The sequence below is a fragment of the Microtus oregoni genome, unplaced genomic scaffold, assembly GCF_018167655.1.
Source record: "Microtus oregoni isolate MIOR12 unplaced genomic scaffold, Mior012 000024F_ref0000369, whole genome shotgun sequence".
Taxonomy (NCBI): domain Eukaryota; kingdom Metazoa; phylum Chordata; class Mammalia; order Rodentia; family Cricetidae; genus Microtus; species Microtus oregoni.
In genome coordinates, this window is record NW_024543083.1 from 15,865,686 (window position 1) to 15,877,715 (window position 12,030).

The following is a 12,030-nucleotide window of genomic DNA, read 5'->3' on the forward strand; positions in this document are numbered from 1 at the left end:
CAGAACAACTCATGGGGTTGGAGGCTGGGGATCAGTGGTCTGTGCAGGGCTTTAGTTTGGAGAAGCTTCAGAAGTTCGGAGGGAAACGCTATGTGTTCACTGCTGAGGCGTGCCTACGGTTCCACAGTCCCGACACTCAGCTTGCTCACTCTGCTGCGGTGAACGCGGCTATTTCATGGGAGAGTCTCGGCTTAAGAGACTGTGCAAAAGAAGCCTTGAGTCAGATGCTCGTGGCAGGTTATAAAATTCATGACTTACTTAAAAAGCTTTCATTGCTTTATTTGAAAAGTTTCTGTTGAGCTCAGGTTCTTCTCTGCGTGGGATCTCTGCAGTGTAAGCAGGTGACCTCAGATCTGTGTGTCCCCTCCACCACTTCTCCTGGGAGACAGGGATGAGGTAGGCTAAGGAGACCTCTGGTCTCTGCCCTTCCTCTGAGTCAGACGATTCTGGTCACAGGGGACTTGTAAAAGATGATGAGTTAAATGTCCAATTAGTGCTAATTATAGCTGGTTAACTGGTGTTCAGCTTACATCACAGACTCCTGGTTCTTGTTAGACTTTAACAAAACCTGGAGACTCTTTCTCCGTTTAGCTCCTAGCCAGATTTTGGGCTTCATGTTTGTCCACATAGCGTATGAGTTATTATAAACTGCAAATTCTCATTTCTAAGGAAACTGGTTTCTTACTAAGGAAATTAATTTTTTGGTTTCATACTTGGAGCGAAAATTCTTGTGTTTCCATTATGAGAAAGGCCTTAAGCTGAATTAACAAATGGCCTCAGATGAAACATTGAGAGATTTATACTGAGAATTCAGTCAGCACACAGACACATGCCAAATTGATTTAACAAGAAGACATGTATTACATATATGTTGGTTCGGTATTTGCTCCAAGCACATTTTTTTTATTAATCAGATAATACCTGATTCAATACCATGTGTCAAATACACTGAATGCTGTTTAAAAGTTGGGCACCAGAGAAGCATGGGTACTAGAAGATACCACATGGTCTCTCTTAGCGCAGACCTGGAACGTCACTCCCTCATAAATAACCCTGGACAAATCCCTAGACTTCTACACTCGAGTCTCCTGATGAGTGGCCAGAGGACAGTGGCCAGTGGCCAGCGGACACTTGCCGGGAAGGGAACATGCTGACCTGGGGCTGGGTGAGGCATGATGTTCATTGGGAATTACTCCTTGATGAGCAGCTGGGACCGTCTCACCCCTGCCACCTTTCATGGAAGCACAGAAGCATCAGAGCCGGTGGAATCCCCCTAGATGCTCACATTCCACAGCATAGCATCTTTACGTGCTGTTTTACCTTCCCACAAACTATAACATTTCCTGAAAGTAGAGGATTTGGTGGCGAATCCTGGCTTCCTTCTCCTGTGAAGAATGAGTCTTTGCTTGGGTCTGGAAGTCATTCTCCTCAAGCATGGTCAGCATCTTGTACATCACCAAGCATGCCATTACTTTCCATAGATGGCTCACCCAATTCCACTTCTGTGTCTATCTCTAGGACAAAGACCTTGCACAAAAGTGGTCTTGGTTTGGAACAGTCATTTTACCATTGCCTGCTGATTGACTTGTACAGGAAGCAAACACCCAGTCATCAAGACTATCCCAGATATAAAGATGGCACGGGAGTCTGGGTTTCGATGTTGCAATTTGCAAAGGACATCGGTCATCATGGAGGAATCATGTTCTGGATGACATTAAGAAGGTAAGTGCCTGATGGGAGACTGAGCCATGTTCCGTCCACTGTGTCTACATTTTGTTCCTGTAACTCTGACTGCACTTACTGCTAGTGATTTCAGACTGTCTAGTCAGAGCACAAGAGTGATGGCAGAGACAGTGAGAGTGAGCCACACCTTGTCCTAAGGTCCTGTTGCTTTTAAATCTATCTATCTATCTATTGATCGATCAATCCATCCATCCATCTATTATCTATCCATCTACTATCATCTATGTGTCTATCTACATATCTATGTATCTACCTACCTACATCTAACTATATCTATCTATCTATCTATCTATCTATCTATCTATCTATCTATCTATCTATCTATTTATCTACCTATCTACCCACCTACCTATGTTTATCTCTCTATTTGTCATCTATCTATCTATCTACCTATCTTTTATCATCTATCTACCTATCTATCTATCTATCTATCTATCTATCTATCTATCTATCATTTATCTACCTATCTACCCACCTACCTATGTTTATCTCTCTATTTGTCATCTATCTATCTATCTATCTATCTATCTACCTATCTATCTTTTATCATCTATCTATCTATCTATCTATCTATCTATCTATCTATCTATCATTTATCTACCTATCTACCCACCTACCTATGTTTATCTATCTATCTATCTATCATCTATCTATCTATCTATCTATCTATCTATCTATCTATCTATCTATCATTTATCTACCTATCTACCCACCTACCTATATCTATCTATCTATCTATCTATCTATCTATCTATCTATCATTTATCTACCTATCTACCCACCTACCTATGTTTATCTATCTATCTATCTATCATCTATCTATCTATCTATCTATCTATCTATCTATCTATCTATCTATCTATCATTTATCTACCTATCTACCCACCTACCTATGTCTATCTATCTATCTATCTATCTATCTATCTATCTATCTATCTATCTAGTGTGTGTGTGCCATGGCAGTCAAGGGACAAATTGTAGGAGTCAGTGTGCCATTCTTGCTTCATCTGATACGACGCCTTTCCGTGGGAGCAGAGCTGGGTGCAGGAAACACACTTCTATTCATGCGGCTCAGACTGCACACAGCCGTACCTACCTCTGGTGCTCACACCTGAGAATAGGCAAGTGGGTCTCAGAGATGCATGAGAATGTGTAAGTCATTGCCAGGCAGAGTGCACTTGGGTCCCTGGTCTGGGGGCAGGGGAAGGAGGTCCCCAGGGCATGCACCCTCTGGTACCAGTCTTGTCTCTTACTGACAAGACAAGTGCAACTTACAAATCGGGGATCTTACAAACACTGGGGACCTTGCTGACTGAGCACCATTCACCAAGGACTTGTAGCTTGCATTGATCTCTCTCTTTTCTGGAAGACTCCAGGGGAATCATATGAAGCTTGTTTTTCTCTACTTTGCAAGAGCCCCAGGTTGAAAACAGCATCTGGCTGATGCTCCCAGAGAATCCTGAGTCATCTCTCTCTCTTGGCTCATCGTTTCTGCCGTCTGTCTCCAGAGTCTGGTGAGCATACAAGCCACCTGCTCCAGCCCTGGTCATGACATGACCTCCAGCAGAGCACAGCCCTGTGTGGTCCCTCTGGAGCTCTGCTTCAGAAGGTTAACCCAGCAGCCAGCACCATGCCATACCCATGTTCTGAACTCAGTCTTCAACATTCCCAGATGGAGCCTGAGATGACTTACCTACTATGACTGCAGGTATATACACTATAAGTAGACAGAGTATAACTCTGTGTGTGTGTGTGTACGGTGATGTGGGATTCCCCTCTGTATGCTGTGAATATCATTGGTTATTAAAAAATCTGTCTTAGACCTACACAGGGCAGAGTAGGGTAGGTGGGGAAAACTAAACTGGATGCTGGGGGAAAGAAGGCAGAGTTAGAGAGAAGCCATGGAGTTGCTGCCTGAGACAGACATGCTGAAACTTTGCTGGTAAACCACAGTCATGTGGCAATACACGGATTAGTAGAAATGGGTTAAATTAAGGTGTGGGAGTTAGCCAATAAGAAGTCAGAGCTAATAGGTTAAGCAGTGATTTAATAAATACAGTTTCTATGTGGTTATTTTGGGAGTCTGGGCTGAACAAGTGGCCTCCTACTACAATGTGGTATATGTACTTATATAAGGAGAGCTCATGCAACCCTCCCCGAATCAAGCCATTGCCCACAGGAGACACCCTCCACCTCAGACTCAGCTCTGACTGCCTATATATCTGTACAGGCCTCGTGGCTTCCAGGGACACCATGATTTCCAGAGAGCCACTCATTCCTGTAACTACCGCGTTGCTTTCCTGTACCATCCTGGGCCTCAGCTCTAACTTGGCTGCTGGCACCTTTCCCTTCCCAGACTTGGTTGTGCGCTAGCTTTTCCTCTCCAGTCCTCTACTGTGCTGAGCTGCCAGTCTTTGTCCGCTACGCCGCCGTACCTACTCTGTAGCTGAGATGCAAGGGAAGGTACCAGCCAAGGCCCTGAGTGGCGAAGGGAGCCGGAAGTACCACTCTGGCCAGCATCTAGGCTCAGTGTAGCTGGTAACTGCCATTTGATGGCAGGGTGCCAGTCAAGGAAGATCCCACTCTCCTGATGTCCCTAAACACTCAACACAGCAGCTTTAAATTCAATTTTAATTTGTTTGCATGGAAACAATACTTTAAAATGGAATTTTGAGCTGGGTGTGATGGTTTACAATTGTCATCCAGCCCTTGGGAAGTTGAGACAGAAGAGCTGTTATAGGTTTGAGGCCAGCCTGGGCTACATAGCAAGAATCTGCTTCAAAAAAATAAATTGATACTTAAAATATTAAAGTAAAATGGAATAATGAAAATAAGTTCCCTTGAGTTACCCAACTTAGCTTCTCACTCCTTTTCTATGGCATATCACAATATTGTATCCTGTATCACACATGGGGGGGGCATTCTCTGGAGACAGCTTCTGCAAATAACCTACAAACCTCATAATACTCCTCATAAATATAAACAAATCGCAGGCCCTTTGCAGTTCAACACAACATCCCAGAAAATGAAGAAGTTAGCCTTCTATATTATTGGAGGTGGCATCAGGAGCACTGAGAAAACCCAGCAAGAATATTCAAGCTCCAAGCAGGACATACAATGGAACCACCGAGCAAAGGGTTGCTATGTATATTGTTTTGGGGGACATGACAAGAAAGGAGACTACATGTGTTTATCACAGGTGAAATGCTTCTCAGACACTCTCCAGCTGTGGGTGGTTGATTCCACAAGTGTGGATGGCCAACTATAACATCTTATGAAATAAGCTAAATCTCACAAGAGTTACTGGGAGAGCAGTTTAATACCTGAGGGCACATTAGTTAACTACCTCATTGTTATGAAAAAATGCCCACCAAAAACAACAGAAGGAAGGAAGAAGAAAGGAAAGGAAGGGAGGAAGGGATAGAGGGAGGAAGAAGGAAAGGAAGGGATGAAGGGAGAAAGGAAGGAAGGATGGATGGATGCATGGATGGATGGATGGATTTTGGCTCATAGTTGAAGGCATAGTCATCATGATGGGGATGTCCTTGTAGCGAGAGTGTAAGGTAGAGCTGGTCACACTGAATCCTCAGTTGGAGCAGAGAGATGGACGCTTCTGCACAGGTCACTTTCTCTTTCCTTTCTTCCTTTTCATTCAGCCTGGGATCCTGGTGTGATAGTGCAGACACAGCCAGAAAGAGAGTCTTCCTCCTCACTCACAGGTGTCTCTGAATATTGACACGCCCAGACATGTGATGCCTCAGTGATTTTGGAACCAGTGAAGCTGATAGGGCAGATCAACCATCAGAATTTCTTCTCTGGAGAGAGATTTTTTTTTTTTAAAGAAAAGCCAGTTTCCTCCTTTATTGTGGTCATTATCAATGGGTCCCATCAAGACCAGTTGCCCATACTGGAAGTAATTGCTGTGGAAACCCGTATCTTATTGGACCCTGCAGCTCCGCATCCCAGGATTATATGTCACACAGGAGCATCAGAGAGTTCAGATGCTCTCAAATGGAAGAGACAAGAGTTTCAGAAAACATCCATTACTAACGTAAAACAGAAGAAAATTTTTTTTTCAGTTGATTGCCATTTTCACACTTGGAAGCATCTCATGGCAGGTCCCCCAAGTACCCTGGGTACATATTATCATCACGTGGGATGGGTGACCCAGCATAACACTCCTGGGTGCTTCTCCAAAGGAGATAAAGTTGGTATCTCTAAACGATACCAACACCTCAGTGTGCCTTATAACACTGGTCACAATAGCCAAGAGAGAGAAGCAATCTAGTACCCAGCAATAGAAGAGAGAACCAATAAAATATATGCACCCACAGAGGAATATTATTCAACCTCGAAAAGGACAGCAGTTCTGCCTCCAGTGATGACACAGAGGAGCCCAGAGGACATCAAGTAAAATGAACTACACTGGGCACAGAATGGCAAACACCCCACGGCTCTACACAGACGCGTCGCCTTTAAAAGTTGATCCTGGGCAGATGTGGCACTGGGGGTGAGGTAGAGAGTAGGGAGATGCTGGTGGGGGCACGCTCACCCTCTTGACTGTAACTAGAGACTCTGAATACTAGGAAGCTGCTACAAGATTACTTCATCTCACACAGAAAACATTCAAGTATGTGGGGTGAAAGGTTAATGGTCTTGATTTAACCATTATCCAACTCTACTGCATGTTGATAATCACACCATATGTTACAATGTATGTAATTTTTAAATTTTCAACACTAATTTAGGAAAGCGAGGAAAATAACAAGCGCAGTGAGAACAAATGCAGGGATTCCTTCATCAGAAAAGGCAATTAGGGAATCTCTGGGGATAACAGGGCCCAGGCATTGCCCATCAGATGGAGCAGGACGCCAGTTTAAGGTTCCACAGTCATGGTACCTTGTTTAGGCTCCTGTTGCCATGATGGAACACCATGACCAAAGTGACCTGTGGAGGCGATGGTTTGGCTTGCACTCCTACATCACTTTTGGACCATAGCTTTTGTGTGATGACTTTAGTGAAACACTTTCCAAAAGAGTTCACCTCTGGTATTTTCTTCTTGATCACAGCTTAGGCCTTCTTGACCAGTATCAACAGTCCCAGAGAAAACAAAGGTTTCACCTTAACGATTGTAGACTCTTGTTAATCACAGCCAATTCTGCAGCCCCAGCTGAACAGAACCACAGATTCTTAATCCAAAATATTTTAACAGCCACAATAGAGTGTGGAAGGCCACTCCAACTTCTCTCTGAAACTTCTTAAGCCAGGCCTCCATTGTCTGCACTACGTCTGCATTATATTCTACGTCCCAAGAATAACCCATTAAGTTCTGCGGTGGATTGAAAGAAAGTGGCCCCCAAAGGGAGTGGCACTATTAGGAGGAAGTGTGTCACTGTGAAGGTAGGCTTTTAGGCTTTTTTTTTCTCAAGCTTCCCTCAGGGTGACAGTCAGCTGACTTCCTGTTGCCTGCAAGATGTAGCGCTCTCAGCTCCAGCGCCATGTCCGCATGCTGACATGCTCCCCACCATGATGATAACAGACTGAACTATAAGTGATTCATGCTCAATTAAATGTTTTCTTTATAAGAGTTGCCATGGTCATGGTGTCTCTTCACAGCAATAAAGCCACAAAGTAAAGCAAGCTCTGAACACTCAATATCTTTTCTAGCCCAAAGTACCAAAGTCCTTCCACAAATCCTCTCCAAAACATGGTCAGGTCTGTCACAGAAATATCCCATGAGTGTAGCACCAATTTCTGCCATAGTTAGATTTCTAATATTTTGACAGAACGCCATGACCAAAAGCAACTTGGGGACGAAAGGATTTATTTGGCTCACACTTCCACAACACAGTCCATCATAGAAGGTTGCCAGGACAGGAACTAAAGCAGGAATCCAGAGGCAAGAGCTGAAGAAGCCACAGAGGAATTCTGTTTACTGGCTTCGTGACAATGGCCTGCTCAGACTGCTATGCTATACGACCTGGGACCAGCAGCCCAAGGACCACACTTGCTACAGTGAGCTGGGCCCTTTCACGTCAGTCAGTAATCAAGATGCCCTGCAGAGTTGTCCACACACATTTTCCCCATTTGAGGTTCTTCTTCCAAAGAACTCTAATTTCTGCCAAGTTGACAAGAACCCTAACAAACACGGGGGGACTGAAGGTGGGGCTGGGGTCCTGTGCTTCAGAGAGGGCTCCCTGAACAACCACTTCTCCTCGGAGTCTAACAGTGCTGCACAGGCACAGACCCCACCCCCACCCCCACTTCAGACACCCAGAGAGCCACTTCCTAAACCTGTGACCTGTGCCCTTCAAACAGGATCTTTGGGAGAATCTGGAAATCAGCAATCACCACAGCCCCCTGCTTCTTTGTTCCTAAAATGTCCAGAACCACACTCATAATGACCAGTGGCAAAATATCCCTGAACAACATGGGGCTGACAACAGTGAACTTTGGTTTATCATGTGTTACAATGTTACTAGAGAGATGGAAATGGAGGGGAGGAGACATCTGCATATGGTGAGACAATGAAATGGTCTTAGACAAAGGAGCTGAAGAGCACAAGATAGTCCAGATGCTGGGGGATGGATACTATTTGGCTCCAAATATGAAATCCTGTCACATGTTATAACACAGAATAATCTTGAAGACATTATGCTGAGTGAAACAGGCCAGTCTCTTAAAGACAAACAGTATGATTCCACACATTAAAGTTCTCAAGCACAGGCAAATCCATAGCAACAGAAAATAGGATGGTGGGTCTTGGGGTTGTTGAATGGGGACACAGTTTCCATTTGGGACAAGTGGTAAGCTTCATAGACACACAGGGGTGGCAGCTGCATACTGTGAGTGTGTCATGCCCTAAACTCTACAACAACAAGAGGAATTAATGGGAGTGGTCAATCCTGTTCCATTTCTAGCATCATGAAGTGCTTCCTAACCCAACCCAACCTGTGCAACCTTCTCTATGCGATAACCACCCAGCTCCAGCCTCAGCATTGCTCTCTGTGATTCTGGGATAAGCTAACTCTTCTCAGCTAAGGCAAGCACTGGCTCCTGGCTTTCCTGAGATCCACACCCTAGTTCATGTACTAAGGTTGGGTTCTTGATGTTCTGCCTCCATACCTGTCCCTGGAGGCCAATGCACTAAGTCACAAGCTCCTGCTGCCTGGAAAACTGGCCCTTGGGGGAAAATTCCTACTGTTCTGGCTGTCACCGGGAAAAGTGGGACTGGCTGCCACAATTGTCATGCCTGGTCTCAGTGAGAAAGACTGTATCTGATGCTCTTCTGGCAGGCTCTAGAGACCCCTACCACTGTGAGTGCCCATGCTGTTGCAGACTTAGACCCCCCACTTGATGAGTTTAAGTTAAAAAGCAAACTGTTCTGGAATATGGAGGAGATGCTATTCTCATAGGAGACTGGGCTGAGCACTTGGGGAGGAGGGGGCAACAGTTACTCTTGTCCTCCAAGAGAGAAAGGACCCGATGAAGCAGCATCTGCCTCAGCCTGTGTCATGCTGGCCCAAGGGCATCCATTCCTTCCAGTGAAGAGTGGAACTGTTGGCTTCCTTAGGACAAACAGGGGCAGGTTCCAGCCTAGAGTCAGTGGAGGTTTTTTTCTTTTCTTTTTCTTGGGGGGGGGGGAATAAGGGTTTCTTTATTTATATAATGGGCTATATTCCAACAAAACCAGCTGCTAATGTTGTTTGAATGATGAACCAACTGTTGATGTAATTCTCAATGGTGGGTGTCCCATCCAAACCAGGCCCTTGTGTTCAATCCTCAAACTTCCCTTTTATTTTCTTTATTTTCTTTCTTTCCTTTTTTTTTTTTGGTTCCTTTTGCATGCAGCCTGTGCATTTTTTTGTCTTTAACATACCAACATGAGGGTTCAGGAAAGCCTTTTCTCATGAGGGATTCACAAGTTGCTTACTATCATAAAACCATCAACACGGCTTCTTGCTTCTCACTGGTACCATCTCTCAGGCCAGATGCGTTTCACAAGTTTAACGTGAGTTTCCCAGTGATGGGGTGTGGCAAAGTGAGTGAGACTCTGAGCAGTCATTGCAACCTCCCAACCCCTGCCAGTGGCTTTACTTTACCTATGTCCTCTTCCGCTGGTCCCGGGAAGCTGAGGCCCGGCTGGACCAAGTCTCCTCCTTCTTCCTCTGCAAGACACAAGTGAAGACATGCTTACTATTGTCCCATTGACATTGCGATCATTCCCATACCTGAGACACTTGACAGCCTGTGTGGCTCACACACGGAGACACTTCTCTGTTTCTTCTAATATCAATGCTCAGAGCTCAGTGTTTTGTACTGACAACCTCAGAGCAAGCCGTCCCTTTCTGTAACAGCCCCAAGATCCCACGTGTGCCCCTTTCCTCCTTGAGGTCCCTGCACAGACAGATTCTGCAAATACACCTCAGCTTCCCTGTATAACTCTGGGGTTTATTTGATCTTGTTAGCATTGGGATAGGCTGTTGAGATGTCTGAGTCATCCTCCAAGAGAAGCTCCTACTCTAGCGATCGCGGTCGTAAGCATGCCAATCTTCCATGCTTAAAGACTGCAGTGGCTGCTGCAATGTTTCCTGTGAGTTCATTCTGGGTGGGTTTGCTGGGACATCAATTTCCCCTCTGGTGAGAGGCCATCCCAGGTCCCCACACTCACTTTTAGTTGTTTTTTCTAGTTGGTGCAGCCAAGTCACTGCTGTGTGTTCGCATGGATTATCACACGGTCATGACACCAGTGTCACTTCAACTCTGCCCTGCATATATGGGGACACTGGGAAGGAAGGTGAATGGACATGTGTTCTTATCCAGTGTGTCCCCAGGGAGCTGGACTAGGTGTCTGGACCCCACCTCCATGTCTGCACAGCATTCCAGGGTCTTGTTTCAGGAGCTGTCATGCACCCATATGCGCTGATTTCAGTACCCGGCTGTCCTGTGATCGGCAGCGTACAGTACTCATCTGAACAAGGAGATACAGCTCAGACAGAGGGTATCCTGTACCACACCACACACATATAATTGCCTCTATACACATGGGGTGTATATCAACATTACAGCATCCTGTACATACAGAAGTATCCACCATCATGTCACCATCCTGGCATACATTTAAAAACAGAATTGCATGTTTAGACTCCAGTGTTTGTGCATTCATGGAGGACTTTGACATTGGCAGGGAGGTTGTGAATCTGGATACGCACGTTCTCTGGTGTTGAATATCACCGATCGGGTTATAGCATGAACAGGATCCATACAAGTGTATCATAATTGGATCTACACACTCCACTATCACCGCCCCAGAGCCAGCGCATTGCCACCTGCTAGCCAATAGGAAACGTGGGGAAGAAAGAGGCAGGTTTGTCATGGAAGATGCAGAGGAACAAGCTAGAGCGTCCTCACATAGAGATGAAGTCAAATTCATTTCATGGCCTCTCGACACTGATAAAATACAGGCCCACAATCACCACCCATTTGGTTCAGGTTCAATGTCTCATTAAAATGGCTTATGGCCGCTTTGTAGCCGTTCTGCCTGGCCAACAGTGCTTTCTCCACACATTGCCGTGTTTTCGTGCTAGCAGATAGCCATGCCTCCAAGGGATATGGTGGGTTCCGAGACCACCCTAAGACCTAGGAACCCAGACCCAGTACCATAGCCAGTTCTAACCAAGTACAGTCTCCTTGGAGACAGCTGCTCCATAGGGCTCTCTCAAAGCCAGAAGGAACTCTGCAACAGACCCAAAGACTCAGATCTCACACATTCCCTCATTTGAAACTCACACATGCAAATGAAGAGTTTGAACAGAGAAGATTTTCATGTGTGCTAACGTTACCTTGTTACCTTGTTGACGGCTTAGATAACAACCATGCCAAGAAAACGGCAGAGGGTGGACAGGAAGGATAACGAGGCTGCATGCCGACCACACCATCATGTTGGGGTCACAGCTTACAGCCCTGAAGGAGGAAAGCCACCGTTTACTCTGAGAACAGAATGCCCCAAGAAGGGTAGGCAGGTGAGGTCTATGGTCAACCCCGAATTTTAGGCACAGAAGTGACTGTATAATTTACCTTGACCCTTGTTGCTCAAATGATGCTAACAGGAAGTCTTGGAATGTGGATCAACTAAGGACATGGGCGGAAGGTGAGCATACAGAAGGTCTTCGTGTCTCGTGTCCCCTCATGGCTGACCAAGTATGTCTTGATGTAGATATGATGGTCCTTCTATGTCTAACCAGGCTTTAGATTCAGGCCAAGCTTTATTTCTACCGTATCCCTACT

General features: G+C 45.4%; 1 protein-coding gene across 2 annotated transcripts in view; it reads right to left on the reverse strand.

The window, feature by feature from the left end:
- Dlgap2 (DLG associated protein 2) overlaps nucleotides 1–12,030 on the reverse strand; it is a 691,629-nt gene that overhangs the window by 121,668 nt on the left and 557,931 nt on the right. For both annotated transcript variants that reach the window (XM_041673600.1, XM_041673601.1), the window contains one exon: nucleotides 9,846–9,911. In XM_041673600.1, coding sequence (XP_041529534.1) covers nucleotides 9,846–9,911 — 66 coding nt within the window. The remainder of the gene's footprint in view (nucleotides 1–9,845; nucleotides 9,912–12,030) is intronic.